The sequence below is a fragment of the Ornithodoros turicata genome, unplaced genomic scaffold (assembly GCF_037126465.1).
Source record: "Ornithodoros turicata isolate Travis unplaced genomic scaffold, ASM3712646v1 Chromosome113, whole genome shotgun sequence".
Lineage (NCBI taxonomy): Eukaryota > Metazoa > Arthropoda > Arachnida > Ixodida > Argasidae > Ornithodoros > Ornithodoros turicata.
This window is the reverse complement of record NW_026999298.1, coordinates 99,450-124,687: the sequence shown is the minus strand read 5'-3', so window position 1 is coordinate 124,687 and position 25,238 is coordinate 99,450. Positions and strand designations below refer to the sequence as shown.

At 50.4% G+C, this 25,238-nt stretch overlaps 4 protein-coding genes across 4 annotated transcripts in view; 1 reads left to right on the top strand and 3 right to left on the bottom strand.

The window, feature by feature from the left end:
* Positions 1-1,303: 1,303 nt before the first annotated feature.
* LOC135371575 (zinc finger protein 271-like) overlaps positions 1,304-25,238 on the bottom strand; it is a 36,034-nt gene continuing 12,099 nt past the window's right edge. The window contains exons 5-7 of the mRNA XM_064605566.1: positions 7,283-8,222; positions 6,882-7,227; positions 1,304-6,828 (exon numbers count right to left, since the gene is read on the bottom strand). Of these exons, the coding sequence (XP_064461636.1) occupies positions 6,103-6,828; positions 6,882-7,227; positions 7,283-8,222 (2,012 nt within the window). The 3' untranslated portion in view covers positions 1,304-6,102. The remainder of the gene's footprint in view (positions 6,829-6,881; positions 7,228-7,282; positions 8,223-25,238) is intronic.
* LOC135371578 (zinc finger protein 45-like) lies at positions 1,324-3,450 on the bottom strand. Its single transcript, XM_064605568.1, has 7 exons — positions 3,192-3,450; positions 2,859-3,031; positions 2,307-2,572; positions 2,143-2,244; positions 1,860-2,080; positions 1,651-1,741; positions 1,324-1,588 (listed from the first exon to the last, which is right to left on the bottom strand). Exons 1-7 carry the CDS (start codon positions 3,448-3,450, stop codon positions 1,324-1,326), a joined length of 1,377 nt encoding a protein of 458 aa, XP_064461638.1.
* LOC135371576 (zinc finger protein 431-like) lies at positions 3,545-5,455 on the bottom strand. The gene is made up of 6 exons (XM_064605567.1): positions 5,118-5,455; positions 4,835-5,055; positions 4,542-4,716; positions 4,223-4,395; positions 3,774-3,905; positions 3,545-3,720 (listed from the first exon to the last, which is right to left on the bottom strand). Exons 1-6 carry the CDS (start codon positions 5,453-5,455, stop codon positions 3,545-3,547), a joined length of 1,215 nt encoding a protein of 404 aa, XP_064461637.1.
* Positions 19,330-20,862, top strand: LOC135371570 (tigger transposable element-derived protein 4-like). The gene has a single exon (XM_064605560.1). It carries the CDS (start codon positions 19,330-19,332, stop codon positions 20,860-20,862), a length of 1,533 nt encoding a protein of 510 aa, XP_064461630.1.

Sequence of the window (25,238 nt, the reverse complement as noted above, 5' to 3'; positions counted from 1 at the left end):
CTTGTGATACCTTAGGTGCCTGCTCTGGCTGAACTCCACAGGGCAGATATCACACTTGTATGGCTTCTCGCCCGTGTCACCTGTGTAGCGGTAGGCTCCTGCTGTGGATGAACTTTGCAGGGGCAAACATCACACTTGTATGGCTTCTCGTCCGTGCGTGTCGGCTTGTGATACCTTAAGTGCTCGCTCTGGCTGAACTCCACAGGGCAGACATCGCACTAGTACGGCTTCTCGCCCGTGTCACCTGTGTAGCGGTAGGCTCCTGCTGTGGATGAACTTTGCAGGGGCGAACATCACACTTGTATGGCTTCTCGTCCGTGCGTGTCGGCTTGTGATACCTCAGGTGCTCGCTCTGGCTGAACTCCACAGGGCAGACATCACACTTGTATGGCTTCTCGCCCGTGTCACCTGTGTAGCGGTAGGCTCCTGCTGTGGATGAACTTCGCAGGGGCGAACATCACACATGTATGGCTTCTCGTCCCTGCGTGTCGGCTTGTGATACCTTAAGTGCTCGCTCTGGCTGAACTCCACAGGGCAGACATCGCACTAGTACGGCTTCTCGCCCGTGTCACCTGTGTAGCGGTAGGCTCCTGCTGTGGATGAACTTTGCAGGGGCGAACATCACACTTGTATGGCTTCTCGTCCGTGCGTGTCGGCTTGTGATACCTCAGGTGCTCGCTCTGGCTGAACTCCACAGGGCAGACATCACACTTGTATGGCTTCTCGCCCGTGTCACCTGTGTAGCGGTAGGCTCCTGCTGTGGATGAACTTCGCAGGGGCGAACATCACACTTGTATGGCTTCTCGTCCGTGCGTGTCGGCTTGTGATACCTTAGGTGCTCGCTCTGGCTGAACTCCACAGGGCAGACATCACACTTGTATGGCTTCTCGCCCGTGTCACCTGTGTAGCGGTAGGCTCCTGCTGTGGATGAACTTCGCAGGGGCGAACATCACACTTGTATGGCTTCTCGTCCATGCGTGTCGGCTTGTGATACCTTAGGTGCTCGCTCTGGCTGAACTCCACAGGGCAGACATCACACTTGTATGGCTTCTCGCCCGTGTCACCTGTGTAGCGGTAGGCTCCTGCTGTGGATGAACTTCGCAGGGGCGAACATCACACTTGTATGGCTTCTCGTCCGTGCGTGTCGGCTTGTGATACCTTAGGTGCTCGCTCTGGCTGAACTCCACAGGGCAGACATCACACTTGTATGGCTTCTCGCCCGTGTCACCTGTGTAGCGGTAGGCTCCTGCTGTGGATGAACTTTGCAGGGGCGAACATCACACATGTATGGCTTCTCGTCCGTGCGTGTCGGCTTGTGATACCTTAGGTGCTCGCTCTGGCTGAACTCCACAGGGCAGACATCACACTTGTATGGCTTCTCGCCCGTGTCACCTGTGTAGCGGTAGGCTCCTGCTGTGGATGAACTCCGCAGGGGCGAACATCACACATGTATGGCTTCTCGTCCGTGCGTGTCGGCTTGTGATACCTTAGGTGCTCGCTCTGGCTGAACTCCACAGGGCAGATATCACACTTGTATGGCTTCTCGCCCGTGTCACTTGTGTAGCGGTAGGCTCCTGCTGTGGATGAACTTTGCAGGGGCAAACATCACACATGTATGGCTTCTCGTCCCTGCGTGTCGGCTTGTGATACCTTAGGTGCCTGCTCTGGCTGAACTCCACAGGGCAGATATCACACTTGTATGGCTTCTCGCCCGTGTCACCTGTGTAGCGGTAGGCTCCTGCTGTGGATGAACTTTGCAGGGGCAAACATCACACATGTATGGCTTCTCGTCCCTGCGTGTCGGCTTGTGATACCTTAGGTGCTCGCTCTGGCTGAACTCCACAGGGCAGACATCGCACTAGTATGGCTTCTCGCCCGTGCCACCTGTGTAGCGGTAGGCTCCTGCTGTGGATGAACTCCGCAGGGGCGAACATCACACGTGTATGGCTTCTCGTCCGTGCGTGTCAGCTTGTGATACCTTAGGTGCTCGCTCTGGCTGAAGTCCACAGGGCAGATATCACACTTGTATGGCTTCTTGCCCATGTCACCTGTGTAGCGGTAGGCTCCTGCTGTGGATGAACTTTGCAGGGGCGAACATCACACATGTATGGCTTCTCGTCCGTGCGTGTCGGCTTGTGATACCTTAGGTGCTCGCTCTGGCTGAACTCCACAGGGCAGATATCCCACTTGTATGGCTTCTCGCCCGTGTCACTTGTGTAGCGGTAGGCTCCTGCTGTGGATGAACTTTGCAGGGGCAAACATAACACATGTATGGCTTCTCGTCCCTGCATGTCGGCTTGTGATACCTTAGGTGCTCGCTCTGGCTGAACTCCACAGGGCAGATTATCACACTTGTATGGCTTCTCGACCGTGTCACCTGTGTAGCGGTAGGCTCCTGCTGTGGATGAACTCCGCAGGGGCGAACATCACTCTTGTATGGCTTCTCTCCAGTGTGTGTCCGCTTGTGATGCTGTAAGTACGCTCCCCTACTGAACACTGCAGTGCAGACATTACACTTGTATGGCTTTTGTCCTGTTGTGCCCGCTTGTGACGCTTGAGGTCCCCTCTCCGGCTGAAAACCACAGGGTAGAGATTGCACTTGTATGGCTTCTCTCCAGTGTGTGTCTGCTTGTGATGCTGTAAGTGCCCTCTCTGGCTGAACTCCACAGGGCAGACATCGCACTTATATGGCTTCTCGCCCGTGTCACCTGTGTAGCTGTAGGCTCCTGCTGTGGATGAACTCCGCAGGGGCAAACATCACACTTGCATCTCGTCCGTGCGTGTCGGCTTGTGATACCTTAGGTGCCCGCTCTGGCTAAGCTCCACAGGGCAGACATCGCGCTTGTATTGCTTCTCACTCGTGTCACCTGTGTAGCGGTAGGCTCCTGCTGTGGATGAACTCCGCAGGGGAGAACATCACACTTGCATGGCTTCTCGTCCCTGCGTGTCGGCTTGTGATACCTTAGGTGCCCGCTCTGGCTAAACTCCACAGGGCAGACATCGCACTTGTATTGCTTCTCGCTCGTGTCACCTGTGTAGCAGTAGGCTCTTGTTGTCGATGAACTTTGCAGGGGCGAACATCACACATGTATGGCTTCTCGTCTGTGCGTGTCGGCTTGTGGATACCTTAGGTGCTCGCTCTGGCTGAACTCCACAGGGTCTGGCTGAACTCCACAGGGCAGATATCCCACTTGTATGGCTTCTCGCCCGTGTCACCTGTGTAGCGGTAGGCTCCTGCTGTGGATGAACTTTGCAGGGGCAAACATCACACATGTATGGCTTCTCGTCCCTGCATGTCGGCTTGTGATACCTTAGGTGCTCGCTCTGGCTGAACTCCACAGGGCAGATTATCACACTTGTATGGAGTTTTGCACGGATGTGTCTGCTTGTGTTGCTGTAGGTTCGTCCTCTGGCTGAACTCTGCAGGGCAGACTTCTCCCCCGTGTGCATCACCCCTGTGCTGTTCTAAGCTCCTACTCTGGCTGAACTGCGCAGGGCAGACATAGCACTAGCATGGCTTCTGGCCCGTGTGTGTCCGCTTGTGCTACTGTAGGTACCCGCTCCGGCTGAACTCTGCAGGGCAAAGATCACAGTTGTATGGCTTCTCTCCAGTGTGTGTCTGTCTGTGATGCTGTAAGTGCCCTCTCTGGCGGAACTCTGCAGGGCAGACATCACACTTGTATTGCTTCTCGCCCGTGTCACCTGTGTAGCGGTAGGCTCCTGTTGTGGATGAACTCCGCAGGGGCGAACATCACACTTGTATGGCTTCTCACCCGTGCGTGTCGGCTTGTGATACCTTAGGTGCTCGCTCTGGCTGAACTCCGCAGGGCAGACATCGCACTTGTATGGAGTTTTGCACGGATGTGTCCGCTTGTGTTGCTGTAGGTTCCTCCTCTCGCTGAACTCTGCAGGGCAGACATCGCACTTGTAAGGCTTCTCCCCCGTGTGCGTCACCCCTGTGCTGTTCTAAGCTCCTACTCCGGCTAAACTCCGCAGGGCAAAGATCACACTTGTATGGCTTCTCTCCAGTGTGTGTCCGTTTGTGATACCTTAGGTGCTCGCTCTGGCTGAACTCCACAGGGCAGACATCGCACTAGTACGGCTTCTCGCCCGTGTCACCTGTGTAGCGGTAGGCTCCTGCTGTGGATGAACTTTGCAGGGGCGAATATCACACTTGTATGGCTTCTCGTCCGTGCGTGTCGGCTTGTGATACCTTAGGTACTCGCTCTGGCTGAACTCCACAGGGCAGACATCGCACTAGTACGGCTTCTCGCCCGTGTCACCTGTGTAGCGGTAGGCTCCTGCTGTGGATGAACTTTGCAGGGGCGAACATCACACATGTATGGCTTCTCGTCCATGTGTGTGGGCTTGTGATACCTTAGATGCTCGCCCTGGCTGAAGTCCACAGGGCAGACATCGCACTAGTATGGCTTCTCGCCCGTGTCACCTGTGTAGCGGTAGGCTCCTGCTGTGGATGAACTTTGCAGGGGCGAACATCACACATATATGGCTTCTCGTCCGTGCGTGTCGGCTTGTGATACCTTAGGTGCTCGCTCTGGCTGAACTCCACAGGGCAGATATCACACTTGTATGGCTTCTCGTCCGTGCGTGTCGGCTTGTGATACCTTAGGTGCTCGCTCTGGCTGAACACCACAGGGCAGATATCACACTTGTATGGCTTCTCGCCCGTGTCACCTGTGTAGCGGTAGGCTCCTGCTGTGGATGAACTCCGCAGGGGCAAACATCACACTTGTATGGCTTCTCGTCCGTGCGTGTCGGCTTGTGATACCTTAGGTGCTCGCTCTGGCTGAACTCCACAGGGCAGACATCGCACTAGTATGGCTTCTCGCCCGTGTCACCTCTGTAGCGGTAGGCTCCTGCTGTGGATGAACTTTGCAGGGGCGAACATCACACATGTATGGCTTCTCGTCCGTGCGTGTCGGCTTGTGATACCTTAGGTGCTCGCTCTGGCTGAACTCCACAGGGCAGATATCACACTTGTATGGCTTCTCGCCCGTGTCACCTGTGTAGCGGTAGGCTCCTGCTGTGGATGAACTTTGCAGGGGCAAACATCACACATGTATGGCTTCTCGTCCCTGCATGTCGGCTTGTGATACCTTAGGTGCTCGCTCTGGCTGAACTCCACAGGGCAGATTATCACACTTGTATGGCTTCTCGGCCGTGTCACCTGTGTAGCGGTAGGCTCCTGCTGTGGATGAACTCCGCAGGGGCGAACATCACACTTGTATGGCTTCTCGTCCGTGCGTGTCAGCTTGTGATACCTTAGGTGCTTGTGATGCTGTAAGTGCCCTCTCTGGCTGAACTCCGCAGGGCAGACATCACACTTGTATGGAATTTTGCCCGGATGTGTCCGCTTGTGTTGCTGTAGGTTCGTCCTCTGGCTGAACTCTGCAGGGCAGACATCGCACTTGTAAGGCTTCTCCCCCGTGTGCATCACCCCTGTGCTGTTCTAAGCTCCTACTCTGGCTGAACTCCGCAGGGCACACATAGCACTAGCATGGCTTCTGGCCCGTGTGTGTCCGCTTGTGCTCCTGTAGGTACCCGCTCCGGCTGAACTCCGCAGGGCAAAGATCACAGTTGTATGGCTTCTCTCCAGTGTGTGTCTGTCTGTGATGCTGTAAGTGCCCTCTCTGGCTGAACTCCGCAGGGCAGACATAGCACTAGCATGGCTTCTCGCCCGTGTGTGTCCGCTTGTGCTCCTGATGGTACGCACTCCGGCTGCACTCCGCAGGACAAACATCACACTTATATGGCTTCTCTCCAGTGTGTGTCCACTTGTGATGCTGTAAGTGCGCTCCCTGGCTGAACTCCGCAGTGCAGACATTACACTTGTATGGCTTTTCTCCTGTGTGTGCTGGCTTGTGACGCTCGACGTCCCCTCTCCGGCTGAAAACCGCAGGGCAGAGATTGCACTTGTATGGCTTCTCTCCAGTGTGTGTCTGCTTGTGATGCGGTAAGTGCCCTCTCTGGCTGAACTCCGCAGGGCAGACATTGCACTTGTATGGCTTCTCGCCCGTGAGTCCGCTTGTGCTCCAGTAGGTACCCCCTCCGGCTGAACTCCGCAGGGCAAAGATCACATTTCTATGGCTTCTCTCCAGTGTGTGTCTGTCTGTGACGCTGTAAGTGCCCACTCTGGCTGAACCCCGCAAGGCAGACATCGCACTTGTATGGCTTCTCTCCAGTGTGTGTCCGCTTGTGATGCTGTAAGTGCGCTCCCTGGCTGAACTCCGCAGTGCAGACATTACACTTGTATGGCTTTTCTCCTGTGTGTGCCCGCTTGTGACGCTCGACGACCCCTCTCCGGCTGAAAACCGCAGGGCAGAGATTGCACTTGTATGGCTTCTCTCCAGTGTGTGTCCGCTTGTGATGCTGTAAGTGCGCTCCCTGGCTGAACTCCGCAGTGCAGACATTACACTTGTATGGCTTTTCTCCTGTGTGTGCTGGCTTGTGACGCTCGACGTCCCCTCTCCGGCTGAAAACCGCAGGGCAGAGATTGCACTTGTATGGCTTCTCTCCAGTGTGTGTCTGCTTGTGATGCGGTAAGTGCCCTCTCTGGCTGAACTCCGCAGGGCAGACATTGCACTTGTATGGCTTCTCGCCCGTGAGTCCGCTTGTGCTCCAGTAGGTACCCCCTCCGGCTGAACTCTGCAGGGCAAAGATCACATTTCTATGGCTTCTCTCCAGTGTGTGTCTGTCTGTGACGCTGTAAGTGCCCACTCTGGCTGAACCCCGCAAGGCAGACATCGCACTTGTATGGCTTCTCTCCAGTGTGTGTCCGCTTGTGATGCTGTAAGTGCCGCTCCCTGGCTGAACTCCGCAGTGCAGACATTACACTTGTATGGCTTTTCTCCTGTGTGTGCCCGCTTGTGACGCTCGACGACCCCTCTCCGGCTGAAAACCGCAGGGCAGAGATTGCACTTGTATGGCTTCTCTCCAGTGTGTGTCCGCTTGTGATGCTGTAAGTGCGCTCCCTGGCTGAACTCCGCAGTGCAGACATTACACTTGTATGGCTTTTCTCCTGTGTGTGCCCGCTTGTGACGCTCGACGTCCCCTCTCCGGCTGAAAACCGCAGGGCAGAGATTGCACTTGTGTGGCTTCTCTCCAGTGTGTGTCTGCTTGTGATGCGGTAAGTGCCCTCTCTGGCTGAACTCCGCAGGGCAGACATTGCACTTGTATGGCTTCTCGCCCGTGTGTCCGCTTGTGCTCCTGTAGGTACCCGCTCCGGCTGAACTCCGCAGGGCAAAGATCACATTTCTATGGCTTCTCTCCAGTGTGTGTCTGTCTGTGACGCTGTAAGTTCCCACTCTGGCTGAACTCCGCAGGGCAGACATCGCACTTGTATGGCTTCTCTCCAGTGTGTGTCCGCTTGTGATGCTGTAAGTACCCACTCCGGCTGAACTTCGAAGGGCAAACATCACACTTATATGGCTTCTCTCCAGTGTGTGTCCGCTTGTGATGCTGTAAGTGCGCTCCCTGGCTGAACTCCGCAGTGCAGACATTACACTTGTATGGCTTTTCTCCTGTGTGTGCCCGCTTGTGACGCTCAAGGACCCCTCTCCGGCTGAAAACTGCAGGGCAGAGATTGCACTTGTATGGCTTCTCTCCAGTGTGTGTCTGCTTGTGATGCTGTAAGTGCCCTCTCTGGCTGAACTCCGCAGGGCAGACATTGCACTTGTATGGCTTCTCGCCCGTGTGTGTCCGCTTGTGCTCCTGTAGGGACCCCCTCCGGCTGAACTCCGCAGGGCAAAGATCACATTTGTATGGCTTCTCTCCAGTGTGTGTCCGTCTGTGATGCTGTAAGTGCCCACTCTGGCTGAACTCAGCAGGGCAGACATCGCACTTGTATGGCTTCTCGCCCGTGTGTATCCGCTTGTGCTCCTGGAGGCACCGACTCCAGCTGAACTCCGCAGGGCAAACGTCACACTTGTATGGCTTCTCTCCAGTGTGTGTCCGCTTGTGACTTTGTAAGTGCCCTCCCTGGCTGAACTCTGCAGGGCAAACGTCACACTTGTATGGCTTCTCTCCAGTGTGTGTCCGCTCGTGATTTTGTAAGTGCCCTCTCTTTCTGAACTCCGCAGTGCAGACATTACACTTGTATGGCTTTTCTCCTGTGTGTGCCCGCTTGTGACGCTGGAGGTCCCCTCTCCGGCTGAAAACCGGCTGGTCCTTTACATGGAGCAAAGCAGCGCTTTCTCTTGCTCCTGAAATTTCGGAAATGGGACATTCAGAGGCCTTACCAGTACAGGTGTGTCTCTAAAAGACGATTATTGGAAAAACCTTATGGTGTCACGTTTGCGGACACGCTATGCACGTCCGCCTCGGCAAATAATCCTTGTGACTCCCTGCGGTATTTTCTGTGAGGTAAAGTGAGGTGTGGAAAACATCTGGGACGAAAACTGAGGTGAAGGCAAAGATCGTGAGGGCATTTGCCCTCCTCTGCCTGTGTTCACTTGGTGCCGACATTTTGGAGAAACTGGATTGGATTCCACTGAATAGGATATTCCCAGACGACGTGCCAACATAGCAGATTTTGTGTCCCCTTTTTTTGGCAATATCTGGATGTAAATGGGCATGTCGGGAAGATGCAGAACGGCCACCCCTATACAGACTTGGCTAGTCGGGCTGGTCGAGGCAGCGGTGGAGACGGCGTCCCCATGTGGCGTCCGTGTCGTGTCTGTTTTTTGTTCTTTCGAATCTTAGGATTCTATGGAATTAGGGCTGTGTGTTACTGTTACAATTTTTTTTTTTTTTGCCATTATGTGTGGCGTATGCTTACCGGATTCTTTTTTTTCTTTCGACGGTAACAGTACAGTAATTTCACGCGTATTAGCCGCGGCTTTTGCCCGATTTTTTTTCTCACGCACGCTCTGTGGCTTATCTGATGACAATTTTTTCCTGATATTTTTCCCATACACCGGTCTTAACGAGGGGCCCACATTGTCTCTGAAACAGGACTGCCCTGCCGAGGCACGAAGAGTGCATAACAGGGACGGGTCCACATTTGAGCAGCTTGATTTTCCTGGTGCATTCCTCTAAGCAGCTTTAACGAAAGTGGTGACAGTGATACACGTCTTCTGGAGGACCACTGACCCATTGGTCCAGGAAAAACGCCCAATGAGGGCACAATCCATCTTGGTAGAACTCTAGAACTGACCTGCTTTGTTGTACACGCTGCCGATCCCGGAGTATGGACCACAGGGTTTATGGCCTTGTCTATTGTCTCTTTTGTCGCACACAATGAGTCGTATAATATTGACTGTGGCTTATCTGCCAGAAAATTTTCAAAACGTTCCTAAAGACGCGTCCTGCAGCTTATCTGCGGTGCGGCTTATAGGCATGAAATTACGGGGTAACCGATTCAACAGGCCCCTCCCCTCGCCCGCACGTCCGAGTTTCGGAGGTTTCCTTCTAGCATAGTCCCTAAGATTTTTATGCCCGGTATTATATGTAACTACGAGACATAACTAGACTGAATGAAGAACAGGCAAGAGCGTGTACGTGAATAAAATTCTGTTATCAAATGCAAATTTTTGGCCATCCATTGCTTCTTTTCTTGCTATTTGCTCACAATCGCTGTCTTTACTAGGCCTAACAAGGACGACGACGACACATTCTTTTGGTGTAAACTTCGACACCGCAGCGCAATTTAAACGTGATTTGCAAGAAAATTGCAACAGAATGTATACATAAAGGGACTGTCTTGTAGCCCTTCTTATAAAGTGTATTATTGGATTGCCCTTTGTTTAAAATTGAGCACTGCAAATTTACCCGACAAAGCATGTTACAGTTAATAAGCATGTTCGGTTCAACAACCGAATTGAAGTGATAACGATTGCAGAGGATGTCACAACCTGTATTGGCAACAATGAGAATAGCTACGTCACCCTGCGGGAAAGTCTGTGATAGGATACAGAAACCGTTACAGAAACAGATACACATCGGTGCTAGTGCACCAACGTGAACAGATGACTTTCAGAAATGGCTAGGAACCGCAGCAATTCTTGTACATTTTCACTCAGCTTTCATGCGGAAAACGTTCGAAGAAATGGCCGACATGGTAGTTTAGAAGAACCATATAAATCCTCAGAGACAAGTTAGAAGTCGCCCGGATGCCGGCCAATAGAAGGACGCCAAGAGCAGGCACTTCCCAAGCCTCTGCTCTCGCCTAAGAGATGGCGCAGCGTTACCTTTGTTTCGTTAGTCGCAAGGCTTCTGCCATGGCACACCAATCTAATCAACTGCTTCGCCGCCCGCTAACCAGCAGCTGTCGCTGTTTTGCCTGCTGCTAGGCTTCAGCCATGGCGCAGTAATTTAACCAACGGCTGAACAAGGCTTGCACAGGAGTGTAGCTACCGTTATTTCGCCTGCCGCAAGGCTTCTGCCATGGCGCACCAATCTAACCAACGGCTGAACGAGGCTTGCACAGGAGTGTAGCTACCGTTATTTCGCCTGCCACAAGGCTTCTGCCACGGCGCACCAATCTAACCAACGGCTGAACGAGGCTTGCACAGGAGTGTAGCTACCGTTATTTCGCCTGCCGCAAGGCTTCTGCCACGGCGCACCAATCTAACCAACGGCTGAACGAGTGTTGCACAGGAGTGTAGCTACCGTTATTCCTCCTGCCGCAAGGCTTCTGCCACGGCGCACCAATCTTACCAACGGCTGAATGAGTGTTGCACAGGAGTGTGGCTACCGTTATTCCCCCTGCCGCAAGGCTTCTGCCACGGCGCACCAATCTTACCAACGGCTGAACGAGTGTTGCACAGGAGTGTGGCTACCGTTATTCCCCCTGCCGCAAGGCTTCTCCCACGGCGCACCAATCTAACCAACGGCTGAACGAGTGTTGCACAGGAGTGTGGCTACCGTTATTCCCCCTGCCGCAAGGCTTCTCCCACGGCGCACCAATCTAACCAACGGCTGAACTAGTGTTGCACAGGAGTGTAGCTACCGTTATTCCTCCTGCCGCAAGGCTTCTCCCACGGCGCACCAATCTAACCAACGGCTGAACTAGTGTTGCACAGGAGTGTAGCTACCGTTATTCCTCCTGCCGCAAGGCTTCTCCCACGGCGCACCAATCTAACCAACGGCTGAACGAGTGTTGCACAGGAGAGTAGCTACCGTTATTCCTCCTGCCGCAAGGCTTCTCCCACGGCGCACCAATCTAACCAACGGCTGAACGACTGTTGCACAGGAGAGTAGCTACCGTTATTCCTCCTGCCGCAAGGCTTCTCCCACGGCGCACCAATCTAACCAGCGGCTGAACGAGTGTTGCACAGGAGAGTAGCTACCGTTATTCCTCCTGCCGCAAGGCTTCTCCCACGGCGCACCAATCTAACCAACGGCTGAACGAGTGTTGCACAGGAGTGTAGCTACCGTTATTCCTCCTGCCGCAAGGCTTCTCCCACGGCGCACCAATCTAACCAACGGCTGAACGAGTGTTGCACAGGAGTGTAGCTACCGTTATTCCTCCTGCCGCAAGGCTTCTGCCATTGCGCACCAATCTAACCAACGGCTGAACGAGTGTTGCACAGGAGTGTAGCTACCGTTATTCCTCCTGCCGCAAGGCTTCCGCCATTGCGCACCAATCTAACCAACGGCTGAACGAGTGTTGCACAGGAGTGTAGCTACCGTTATTCCTCCTGCCGCAAGGCTTCCGCCATTGCGCACCAATCTAACCAACGGCTGAACGAGTGTTGCACAGGAGTGTAGCTACCGTTATTCCTCCTGCCGCAAGGCTTCTGCCATTGCGCACCAATCTAACCAACGGCTGAACGAGTGTTGCACAGGAGTGTAGCTACCGTTATTCCTCCTGCCGCAAGGCTTCTGCCATTGCGCACCAATCTAACCAACGGCTGAACGAGTGTTGCACAGGAGTGTAGCTACCGTTATTCCTCCTGCCGCAAGGCTTCTGCCATTGCGCACCAATCTAACCAACGGCTGAACGAGTGTTGCACAGGAGTGTAGCTACCGTTATTCCTCCTGCCGCAAGGCTTCTGCCATGGCGCACCAATCTAACCAACGGCTGAACGAGTGTTGCACAGGAGTGTAGCTACCGTTATTCCTCCTGCCGCAAGGCTTCTGCCATGGCGCACCAAACTAACCAACGGCTGAACGAGTGTTGCACAGGAGTGTAGCTACCGTTATTCCAGCTGCCGCAAGGCTTCTGCCATGGCGCACCAAACTAACCAACGGCTGAACGAGTGTTGCACAGGAGTGTAGCTACCGTTATTCCTCCTGCCGCAAGGCTTCTGCCATGGCGCACCAATCTAACCAACGGCTGAACGAGTGTTGCACAGGAGTGTAGCTACCGTTATTCCTCCTGCCGCAAGGCTTCTGCTATGGCGCACCAATCTATCCAACGGCTGAAGGAGTGTTGCACAGGAGTGTAGCTACCGTTATTCCTCCTGCCGCAAGGCTTCTGCTATGGCGCACCAATCTAACCAACGGCTGAAGGAGTGTTGCACAGGAGTGTAGCTACCGTTATTCCTCCTGCCGCAAGGCTTCTGCCATTGCGCACCAATCTAACCAACGGCTGAACGAGTGTTGCACAGGAGTGTAGCTACCGTTATTCCTCCTGCCGCAAGGCTTCTGCCATTGCGCACCAATCTAACCAACGGCTGAACGAGTGTTGTACAGGAGTGTAGCTACCGTTATTCCTCCTGCCGCAAGGCTTCTGCCATTGCGCACCAATCTAACCAACGGCTGAATGAGTGTTGCACAGGAGTGTAGCTACCGTTATTCCTCCTGCCGCAAGGCTTCTGCCATGGCGCATCAATCGTGGCGCGACTGGCGTACGCTAGTTAACGGACCGCGAAGCCGTGGGTTAGATTGGTGCGCTACGGCAGAAGCCTTGCGGCAGGCAAAACAGTGGCAGCTGCTGGTTAACGGGCTGCGATGCAGTTGGTTAGATTGGTGCGACCTGGCAGCAGTGGCTGACAGAAGTGGGTTCGGGGGGTAGCGATCGCCCTCTCAAAACGTCACTTTAGACATTGGACTTCCCTCTCCTCTCACCGCCACTACGCGCTGGGACAAAGAAACCGCCCCCCCCCAAACCGAGGGTCTGGATCCGCCCCTGCCTGGTAGAAGCCTTGTGACACGCGAAATAATGGTAACGCTGCGCCATCTCTTAGGCGAGAGCAGAAGCTTGCCCTCCGCGTCCTTCTATGGGCTCGCATCCAGGAGGCGGAGCCTCCCTCGCTCTTGGTCAGCAAACACAAGGATAGTCACCCCGGCATCGGTGCGCATGTGGTAGCATTACCAAAAACATATTACTGCGCTTTCATTACACTCCTCGTTGCACACTGATCATGTTTCGAAATGATGTGTCGCTCACGACATACATGGAGAAGGAGTGAGTGTTTATTTAAAAACCGCATTAAATACTCCCCGAAAGAAAACGCATGATTTGGCTTCAATGTATCCGACTATGCACTACATTATCGAAAACCAATGCCCATGGACAGGCTACATTCTTCGCTCGCGGAGGTATTCCCTTCGAGGTTTTGGTGCTGCCACCTTGCGGAGAGCAGGCAGTGACGTTTAGTTTAGAAGAAGAAGTTTAGAATCCTTCACAGACGCGATGAAGGAAGTCGAAAAAAAGACACGAGGAGAACTCGAGCTTTTTGCGAGGAAAGTTCAAGATGTCTCGGACGAAAACAAATCTCAGCTTCAGGTTATCCAAACACTAACCGCAAGGGTCACCTCACTGGAAATGAAAAATGCCACTTTACTCGGAGCCATTCGGGTGACCGAAGAAGTCATGGAGAGCATACTTGCAAACCAAGCGTTCTTCGAGCGACACGGCAGAAAATAGCGGAAGGCAAGCATCGTACGTGAAAGCAGCACAAGTAGGCCAGGAAGCCGGGCATAGAAAGGATGACGATCCCCATGCGACCATGACCCAACGAGCCGAAGTGGGTCACACACTGGAAAGAAACTGCGACAAAGACAAGACGGAAGGGGATTCCCCACCAAGACACTAGAGATAGACGGTCCTTTTGACCTCAACGAAAGAGGCGACGGACTTTCCTCCTGCACCAGAAAAGTGATACTTGTAGGTGACTCGAATGTGAACCGTATAAAAGCTACATTCCTACAGTCGACAAGGAAGGACCCAAGAATAAAAGTCATACCACGGCCAGGAAAAGGAATCAAAGATGCAGCGGCGTCGATTAGAAAGGAACACCTGGACAACAACACAATGGTTATCATACATACCACGCTGAACGATTGCCTGAACAAGGAACTGCGAACTGGGATTGCGGAAGAAATCGAAGGCCTCGCCAAAGCGTACCCCAACACAGCCATACAACTATGCACACAGCCAGAGACACCGTAGCTGGGAGAAGCGATATACAAGGATATCAGGGACCTGAACGAAACGTTGGACAAGATAGTGGCTAGGAATGAAAACGTGGAACTGGTAGACATGAGGTGGATCCCTGACAAGATTAATCATACCTGCCAACTTGAGGACGTCCAAATGAGGGAGATTTCAAAAGCGGGGTTTGGGGGCGGGGGGGGGGGGGGGTAGGAGAAAGCCGATATTGGGTGGCTTTTATTTGCATATGTAACAGGAGCACACTTCCCCCAGCAGGCTTATCGGGCACAAGTTTTGCAGCAACAGACTTTGCCCTCTCCAAGAAACTCTCTGGGTGTCAAGCTGTGACAAGGCTAGGACACAAAACCATGTCTCTGTTCTCTTTGCGATGCTGAACTGCCCTCACATTCAACACTACTCGTTCAGCACTGCCTTGGTAATGTGTCTGAAATTCGAAAGCCCATCTGGTCTTCCCAGGAGAGCTTAAACATAATAGTTGTTGAACAAGTTCGTTAACGAGTCATTAAAAAAGTAGCTTGCATAATACCATCACTCACAGTTGTACATCGCTGTGGTCAGTTCAGCGCGCATATCATGAGCTCTTGTGCGCGGTTTCCCATTTCACCGACAACTGCAGTCGACTTAGTTCAAAGCACAATCCTCCTCCGTGTTTCCAACTCCCGACGCTGCAAAGCGGTGCGCTTTGCAGTGCCGGTCGGTCCACCCTCTACGCGGAATGCTGGTGTCGCAACCGTGAACTGTGCAGAACGCATGGTGCCCTTCCTGGACGCGACCACGCGTCCCAATTCATCCGTGTATTGCTTTAGAAACACGTGTTACTTGTTGCGCTTACACTGAGCCGTGATGTGCACTATGCAAGGTCGAAAGCGTGCAATGGCACCTTTGCCGCCCGAAAACATGGAGGAAGTGCCCGAAAACTAGAAGTACTAGAACCATGACCAGAACCCCTGAACTCCGTAACACAGAGGCTCCGGGAAGCGGCAGCGATGCTGACGGCAATTTGGCTGGTATTGGATTGACGTTTTCGTCTGTGTGCCCAGAGAAAAAGCAGGTGTTTGAGATATAGAGGTGGAAACTGCATTTTCCGGGAGATTTGCTTCTCGGTCGTACAATCGCACAAACCAGTGCGAGTCCGGGAGTCTCCCGGATGAATCGGGAGAGTTGGCAGGTATGAGTTATGTACCCCTTCAACGTCGTTCATTACACGAAACCAGCAAGTGATGCCGCAGCGACGCAGCTCGCGAAACGAATAAGAGCTTTTTTAGACAAAGGACGGAGACAGAAGAATCTATCGGGAAAACGCCAACAACAGACCGAAGCTTACGGAAGGGATGCCCAGAACGCGAGGCGACCACCGATGGGAATGAGAAGGAGATATCGGCCCCAGCCCCTACCACCGCCGCCTCTATGGGGACCCCCCCGACGACGAGTGCCAGCGGGGAACTACTACCAAACAGACGCATATCGGTGGGACTACCCGCCACCCCCTTGGATACTGTAACAGGCATAAATGACGCACAGCGCCCCAAGAAAACAAAGAAGGAAACAAGAGAAGGAAAAACAACACCACCGTGGTAATAGGTCTACTTAACTTACAAGGAGCAAGCGCTTTAAAGTGGAAAGAGCTGCAAGCGAATGCAAAGGAGGAGTCCGTCGATATACAGGGTGTTTCAAAAAACGTGTCATTCGGACTTTATAAAAAAAACGGGGCGACGGAAAAATACGGGGTAAACGGCATTTGTGTGGCAACTGAATTTGCCATCTTGCAAAAATATTTTCATTTGATTTTAATTAAAATAAATTGAATTTCTTTAATTGAACTCCAAAATTTCCCAAGTCAACCTAACGTTTTTTTTACAGAATTAGAGAGCCCGTAGCGAACTTAGTCAGATCCACTAAGAAATCCGCTCGATATTGCAAATGGAACTGCCCAAAAAAAGTCCCGAAATTGAGGCTTCAAAGTTTCGGGTATTCAACGGCGCACCAAACCAGACGCAAAGAATCGTGGAGAGGAGGACATGCTCCTGCCCCCATGAAAGATAGAAGGTCGAAAAAACACAGGGCGGAAAAAAAGAGGCGGTATCATTTTTGTTTGCCGCTTATCAACGTATGGTGGAATGTCACCTGCCTTGTTATCTGCGCGTCTTGTGCTGCACGCCGGTTTGTCGATAAACTGTTCTAGCTTCATGGGGGCAGGAGCATGTCCTCCCTCCGCGCATTTTTCCGACTGATTTGGTGCGCCGTTGAATACCCGAAACTTCTGAGGCCTCAACTTGGGGACTTTTTTTGGCCAGTTCCATTTGCAATATCGAGCGGATTTCTTGGTGGATCTGACTAAGTTCGCTACGGGCTCTCAAATTCTGTAAAAAAAACGTCAGGTTGACTTGGAAAATTTTGAAGTTCAATTAAAGAAATTCAATTTATTTTAATTAAAATCAAATGAAAATATTTTTGCAAGATGCCAAATTCAGTTGCCACACAAGTGCCCTTTACCCCGTATTTTTCCGTCGCCCCGTTTTTTTATAAAGTCCGAATGACACGTTTTTTGAAACACCCTGTATACCTGGTTACACAGACGCACCTCAGGGACTAAGAATGACCGCTACTAGAAGACACGTGGGACTGGATTGGTACAAACAGACGCCATGGGACAAAGAAAGGAGGGGGCATCGGACTCATGTTCAATAAGAACCGCGTACGCTTAGCGAAGGTTGGACATGAGTGTAAGGAACACCTGTGGGTGATGGCGGAGGTTGACGGAGAAAAATTCCAAATCGACGTCGTGTACATGGCAACCAGAAACGAGGAAGCGGCTTGGAACAAAGAACTTTACGAATGTATCAACAGAGATCTTGCGGATGTCGAACCGTCGTGTCCAGTCATACTGGCAGGCGACTTCAACCAGCACATACTCGAATTGGATGGAAAATAAGAAAAAACGTGTTATGTAAAAAAGATTTGTAGCAGAAATAACCTTCAGATTGTAAACTTAATGGACATCTCCATCGGGAAGCACACATGGAGCAGAGGGAATCAACAGATGACCATCAACTACGTATTAGTGAACAAAGCGTGCAGCTAATTCAAATACGAAATCAGACACCTGCACGTGGACGAATCGAAATACTATAGTTGCACCAGCGACCACAACAGGCTGAAACTGGTAGTTCAATGTGAGACCAGAAAACAACGACAGGGTAAAAGACCCCCAAAACAGGCTCGACAGAAGAAGTGGAACCTTGATTCCATCTCTGCCATTGAGACGTTTGGTACGGTGTTGGATAAAATCCTGGACGATGAGGCAAGACTGACTACGGACGCCTTGTAGAGCATATGCAGAAAACAGCCAAAGCTGTCATAGGACACGTGTGGCTAGACTCACACCGGATAAGACATCCATGGTTCGATGGAGAAATCGAACAAGCAATACACCAGAGAAGACTCCTAAATCGAGAACACCGAAAAACAATAACGGACGAAGCCAGCGAGGAAGCGCGAGAGACAGCATGGAGACAATACACCGAACAAAAGAAAGCAGTTAAGACCCTTGTTCAGAAAAAGATCAAAGCATACAACCAGAGCATCGAAGGCGATATAGCGAGAGCGGGAAAGAAGTCTGGAGAGCACTTCTGGCGGTACATTGAATCTCTACAAGAGACCGAAGGGCAAACAAACAGGGACGCCATCGTACTACAGAAAAAAATCAGCAACCTCAAGGAATACCTCACCCAGTACTTTACCTCACAGCAGCTTACACTTAATAACAGAACAAAGACAAGCCTTCATGAGAAACGGCAAATAGACAAACGCGTACACCCCGAGAGAGACATCATCTATATGAAGCAGCTGGACGACCCAATAACCCTCTACGAATTAAAATCACACGTAAAGAAACTACAATCGAAGAAAGCATCAGGACCTGACAACGTCCCAAACAAATTCCTAAAGACTTTAAAGGATACAACAATGGAAACACTTCAACAATGCTACAACCACCATCATGGCCTCAAAAGAAATCCCTACGGACTGGACAACGTCAATCTGGGCTAATCTGCAAACCTGGAAAAGAAAAAACAGCCTTATCCTCTTACCGCCCAATCGCGGTGCAGAGTAACATTTACAAACTCTTCGCTTCGATCCCAAATTCTCGCCTCAAGAACTACTGTGAACATCACAAGACATACTGCCAGGCCCAACAAGGTTTCAGAAGAAACCGCAGAGCCAGTGACAACATCTAAATCCTAACCCAGTTGACAGAGCTGAGTAGGAGGAAAAACGAACCACTGCTAGCTGCCTTTCTCGACCTGGAAAAGGCGTACGACGCGGTAGACCATAAGATCATGCTCGACAAAATGGACGACATAGGGCTGACACAAAACGAGATCACGCTCGTAGAAAAGCTGTACGGAGAATGCAAGACGGTATACACAATTGGGAAACATAAGTCGGGAGAGGTACACGTCAAGGTTGGACTATGGCAAGGGTGCCCCCTCTCCCCCACACTCTTTAATATACAGTATACTCCCGTTAAGATGAACTCTCTTAAGATGAATTCTCGGTTATGATGAACAAGGTATGGGTGTTTGGCTGGTTTCCCATAAACTCAATGTAAAAAATATACGTTTAGCATGAACTAGTACCGTGGGCGACTTCGGATAGCGCGAACTTTTCGATCACCGCGTTCCTCCGAACTCCCGCAAATGCCGACGGGCAGGCACGCACGTGTCGCGTGCAAGACGTCGAAAACACGAAAATGACGTCATGCGTCCACTATTGGCTACAGCTGTGGGCCAACCGACCAATGCCGGGCAGCGCTTGACGTCCCTCTTGCCTGTCACTGACACCGAGAAATGTGACTTCGCCATTTTCATTTACCATCGTGACTGCTGGGTGCCATTCTCGTTCGTCATTTTTCGCAGTGTTACAGTTGGATTCCACTTCTGCCATTGACGTGAAACGTAACTGCCATGTCAAAGCGGACGTCCCAGGCGCTTTCACTCGCGAAGAAGGTGGAAATCTTGCAAGAAGTGGAAGATGGAAAGTTGTTGAAGACGGAAATTGCAAGGAAATTTGGTATAGCGAAAAGCACAGTGTGTGGGATAGTGAAAAATCGCCAGAAAATAATGGACGCTTTTAGCGGCAGTGAGTTCGCACCAAAGAGAAAAAGAATGCGAACAGCCGCGCATAAGGATCTTGAAGACGTGCTTCTTGCGTGGATTCGTCAAGCAAGAAGCTCGAACTTGCCAGTAAGTGGTGTTGTTTTACGTGCGAAAGCCGAAGAAATAGCCCTCCGACTGCACGTGGAGGGATTTTCGTGCAGCGACGGTTGGTTGGATCGGTTTAGAAAGCGTCATGGACTTGTGTTCCGTTCTATCGTCGGGGAGTCTGCCGACGTAAATGACGCTGCCTGCACTGACTGGAGGTCATCCAGATTAAAGGACCTCATGGAGGAATATGATGCGGTAGACATCTACAACGTAGATGAAACCGCGCTGTACTATCAGCTCCTCCCACAGAAGACATTGACATTTTCTGGGGATGCCTGCACCGGAGGCAAACACAGCAAGATACGTGTGACTGTTCTGGTTGGAGCCAACATGACCGGAACTGACAAGCTCAAGCTTCTCGTCATCGGCAAGTCGAAATCGCCGCGTTGTTTTAAGAATGTCAGGACCTTGCCTGCGACGTACGCGGCAAACTCCAAGGCCTGGATGACGCAGGCACTCTTTGAGCAGTGGCTACGCGACATGGACCGCTGCTTTGCAAGGCAGAAGAGGAATGTGTTGTTTCTTGTCGACAACTGCCCTGGGCACGGGAAAGTCAGCGGACTGGCAGCTATCCGGCTCGAGTTCCTGCCACCCAACACAACCGCGAAATTACAGCCAATGGACCAGGGGGTCATCAGTAGTCTAAAAAGGCACTACAGACGCTCGCTGCTACAGCGTATGCTGCTCTGTATGGAAAACGGGAAGCAATACGAAGTGAATCTCCTGAGTGCTGTGCACCTTCTGTCCCACGCATGGGAACAGGTGACCGAAGCCACCATCGCGAACTCCTTTCGGCACGCGGGATTCGTGAGGGATAGCTGCCCCCCAGAAGTCTTTGTGAAGGAATGCGAGGACTCTGAGGACAACAATCTTTGCTCAACACTCAGTGCAACCCTTGGTGCCCCTCTGGACTTGGCAGCGTATGCCGCAGTTGATGACAACATAGCTAGCTGCAGAGCAGACACCATGGATGACATCATCAGTGAGGTACTGGATGCTGAGGCTGCTTCAGATACAGAGGAAGACTGTGAGCCTACTGAAGTGGATGTGCCACAAGTGACCTGTGAAGCAGCTGATGCTGCTCTTCAAGTGCTTTCCCAATTTTTTGAAAGTCATGAACACACTGAGGGGTTCCTCAGAAGCATTGGGCAGATGTCATCCTTTATAACTGCATCTCAGCTCAAGCAACAGAAGCAGAAAAAAATCACAGATTGGTTCAGTGTGCCACGGTGAATGTTAAATAAATACTCTACCTTTCCATATCTTCATTGTGAGTTGTTTTTACACTGTGTTCAGCATACAGCAACAGCATAAGTCTTTCTGATGCAGAATTTTTTTACCCTTCTCTTAAGCTGAACTTCTGATAAGACGAACAGATCTTCCTGGTCCCTTTGAGTTCGTGTTAAAGGGAGTTTACTGTATACCGTAACGGCCTCCTGATGCGGCTAGAAAATGAGCCCCACGGAATCATGCTAAGCACGGCATCGACAACTGGGGAGATAACCGAAACCAGTCTTGGGTAAGTTACTTCTAAAAAGTAACTGAGTTACAGTTACAGTTTATCTGCGAAAAATAGTAACTAAGTTACAGTTATAGTTACTTTCTTAGTCGAGTAACTAGTTACAGTTACAGTTACTGAGAGAAAGTAACTTAGTTACATTACAGTTACTTTTTATAAAAATGTCTATGAGAGGGTGATACAATTTTTGAAAACATACATTTATTTACATACATTTATAATTATTTATTTATACATTACATTACATTCATTGCATTCATTACATTACAATCCTTTACATTATTTATATAAACATACATTTATTTACTCAAGTGTAATAAAAGTTGTCTTGCACTTAACCAGAAGCAGTATAAGTTAATATGCGGTTATCCCACACGGAAAAATACGACATGTGCATGCGACCTGGCGCATCGCGGTGAAAAGGAGAGCACGGTGATACGCACGTTTCGTAGCGTGTAGAGAGTGAGACATACGCAAGAAGAAGGAACTCGCCTCAAGATGCTTTTTCAGGTTTGAAGTTGACGTCCTGCTTGCCAAGTACGTCTTATTCCATAGCTTGCACTTTACAGTTAAATTATTCTCGTCCTTCCATGATAAAAACTCAAAGGTTGATTCATAGAGCGGCTTCGGAAGCTTATGGTAGCAGCAACCGGAGCAGAATTAGCCATTGTACTGGTCGGAGCGCAAGTGAGCCGACCGGAAAGTTTCTCGTTGTGCATAATCATTCCCCTGTCCATATCCACAGGAGGCAGGATCCCGTGCTAGGGCAGTGACACTGTTACTCACATATGACTCACTCCGACCGTTGAGGGTCACTAACTTCAACAAATTTCTGTTCGCAAAGCTGGAATTCCCTGCTTGGTCAAGAGCCCAAGGCACGGGGCACGTACCAGTTACTGATAACAGGAAGCAAGACACTGTTAGGGGGAAGTAGGGGAAGGTAGAGTAAAGAAAAAAAAGGAACGACATTTATTCGAGTAACTAGTTACATTTTGCAGTTACTTTCACAGAAATAGTAACTAGTTACAGTTAAAAGCTACTTCTCTGGAAATGTAACTAGTTACTGTAACTAGTTACCCCCAAAAGTAACTAGTTACAGTTACAAGTTAAAAGTAACTTAGTTACTACCCAAGACTGACCGAAACAAAGGTTACGTGCCTAGCGTTTGCGGATGATGTGGTACATGTACTACTGGCGCAAACACAAAAAGATCTACAACATATGCTAGACATTTGTACCGAACAAGCTGTGAGGGATGGACTAAAATTCAATACATCAAAAACTCTCGGCATGGACTTCAATGGCAATGAAATAAGCAGCAATACTTTCTACCTGCAAGGACACCATATCGACCACACCGATGAGTACAAATACCTCAGCGTAACACTGACAAGCGAAGAAGATTATCTCGCGAAGCACGAATCCAATGTACTAAAGAAATCAACCAACCTCAAAGGACACGTACGGAACCTAGCCAGGCACTCGTACAACCAATATACTGTTGGCCGACTCCTTTGGAAAACTACAGCTGTCCCAGCCGTAACCTACGCAAACGACGCAATCGCCTTATCAACATCTACAATGAAGACTCTTGACAGACATCAACGCGAGTTGGGCAAATGGATCCTCGGCGGAAACTTCGCCACGGCAAATGCAGCCATCCAGGGAGAAACGGGATGGTCCACGTACTCCGTAAGAGATGCAAGATCCAAAACTCACTACCTTGGACGTCTCATACACTTAAAAGAAACATCTATCGCGAGAAACGTATTCTAACACATAAGATATTGCGGTTTGAAGACAAGGTGGATCCAAAAAGTGAGTCAATATGATAGAAAATACAGCCCTGGAACTAGAAGGCCCACTGTCCCAAATGAAAAACAATGGACAAAAATAACTACAGCCGAAATCAACGCAATAGAAACTGAAGATTGGCGAAGGAACGTTGCAAAGAAACAGAGCCTTAAGCTGTACAGTGTCCACAGGCCCGAACCGTCGGTCTCCCATGCATACACAGGCGACAGGGGCACCGGACTCTTATTTCAGGCGCGAACGGGTTCACTGTTAACCAACGTTAGAAGGAGCCAACTGTTCAGCAATGTGGACCCCACCTGCGAACTATGTATCAGCGCTCCAGAGACCATATACCACGTCCTGGTGGAATGCCAGGACTCAAAAGTGATGACACCGAATAGTAAAGAGGAAGTGAATGACACCGAGGCGATCGTCACTTCCATACTGTGGCAAAACGAAACCGAAACTGAGGAAACCAGCGACCGACTCGAGACAGTAAAAGGGGAGCCACCTCGTGAAGTGGGAGCAGATGAAGCGGAAGAAGAAACTGAAGGACTCCCGTTAATATCTCGAATATTTTTGTGTCACTTGTATCACGTGTCTTGCTATCAGCTTCAAAGATTGACAGCCGTGCCTCGAGCAAACAAAGGTCCCGTGCATCAGAGTTCCCGATGGCATGTTAACTTGGAGGGCTATTCTACCTGGAATAAAGTCAACGAAAGAGTTCACGAATACAATTGCAAAAACAGACTGGTACAGGTTCTGGGTCATCCCACGCCAGCAAGGAGTGTGGAAAGATGGAAAATCCAGGAAACCGGTATCGAAAAATTGGGCGTACCTCAAAATAAAGTGATCGAAATCCCCGCTGAAAAATAAACTACTATAAATGAATGTTATCTCGCTATAAAATGCACACTTGTGCGCGGGAAACTGCCAAAGCGCACTTAGACTAACCTAAACAGGGAAATGCAAACACCGAACTACTTACACACTACTACACTGAAGTAACTTAATAATAAACTAACCAACATGCTGTTCCATCGCGTCCGCCCCGCTAAGCAACCATCTTTTCCAGAACCCAAATTCGCGTTCTCGAAACAAGGAAAACCAACAACAATGCTCGATTGCTTCGTACGATGATATGCTCTGTTTAAAAATCCGACATCACTATTTACCATACAAACTCACAAAATTTCTGTCTGTCCAAGACATCTTAGCGAAGGAGGGCCACATAATCCGCAAACAACCACCAACTTAGAGCTCAGTCTGGCTGCTCCAAGCGATCGCCATCGCGTTCACATAATGTTGGAGTTCTCGTCGGAGTGGACGGGTTGTTCCAATTACCTATGGCTAAGTAGACAGCAGTCTCATGGGATGCTCTGCTCTGCATTTGTGCCTAGAAGGGGAACACTACTAAGGTTTCTAGCTCATTGTATGCTGTGGCTTGGCCGGCAATGCTTCGACTCAGCAGCCAACCATGCTTGTTTCCATTCTTTGCAATTTTTCAGAAAAAAATCGAAAAGAAACAGTTTTTTTTCTTCGAGCGATCCAAAATTTCTGGAAATTTTGCATCTCTAGTTGGGAAGGATATAGGGGACTATTTTTGCTACAATCAATTCACCCTACACCACGTGAAAGTGAAGTGTGTTGTGCCGGTTTATAGCAAACAGTTATCTGTTTTCACTCGGGAGCACAACAGGAACCGAGCAATTTTCTTTGAAATGAAACACCTTTTGCTTCAACACCCTGGCCAGGAGTGACCTGTGGGTTTGCCAGCAGATTTTGAATAACAAAGGTTATCTTTTTTCAGCTGGATTTGCCCTCCCACGGGCCCTCCCGAAGGTGTACAGTCTTCTGCAATGTTGAAGAGATCCTTCATTCTGAGATGCTGGCAACACTCATCCTTACTAAATTCGAGAGACAGTGCATTTCACGCGAACGCAAAGAAAACGGCAAAGAAACGGGAACCACAGTGTGTGCTTCGTGACGAGCCTCATTCAGGCAAGGTCCTCAGAGCAGACTGTGTTCGAATGATGTAATAAACAATCGAAACGTTAAACTTAGGGGAAGTATCACAGTGAGAACACTAGACAACTGATGGCAAGAGTAACTATAGTCAGTGCGCAAATAAAGCACTGCCTACAATTGTTTCTTTGACTTTTGTAACAACACGAAGTCTGTGCCAATCCTGCAGATCTGTACTCGTGCAATGCTTATGACAGCCGAAATTCTTTCGTTCAGCATCCACAAATGCAGTATAATTTACAGAATATATATATATTTTATATTATTTATA

What these genes read in the sequence shown, in the direction of transcription:
- LOC135371578 (XM_064605568.1), bottom strand. Translation starts at nt 3,450, where the DNA reads ATGCACACGGGGGAGAAGTCTGCCCTGCAGAGTTCAGCCAGAGGACGA. An exon ending in ACGGGCGAGAAGCCATACAA is followed by an intron (nt 3,032 to 3,191) that starts GTGGGATATCTG and finishes ACTGCTACACAG; the next exon opens with GTGACACGAGCGAGAAGCAA. An exon ending in ACGGGCGAGAAGCCATACTA is followed by an intron (nt 1,742 to 1,859) that starts GTGCGATGTCTG and finishes GTTCATCCACAG; the next exon opens with CAGGAGCCTACCGCTACACA.
- LOC135371576 (XM_064605567.1), bottom strand. Translation starts at nt 5,455, where the DNA reads ATGCACACGGGGGAGAAGCCTTACAAGTGCGATGTCTGCCCTGCAGAG. An exon ending in ACGGGCGAGAAGCCATACTA is followed by an intron (nt 4,717 to 4,834) that starts GTGCGATGTCTG and finishes GTTCATCCACAG; the next exon opens with CAGGAGCCTACCGCTACACA. An exon ending in GTGGAGTTCAGCCAGAGCGA is followed by an intron (nt 3,906 to 4,222) that starts GTACCTAAGGTA and finishes TCTGCCCTGCAG; the next exon opens with AGTTCAGCGAGAGGAGGAAC.
- LOC135371570 (XM_064605560.1), top strand. Translation starts at nt 19,330, where the DNA reads ATGTCAAAGCGGACGTCCCAGGCGCTTTCACTCGCGAAGAAGGTGGAA.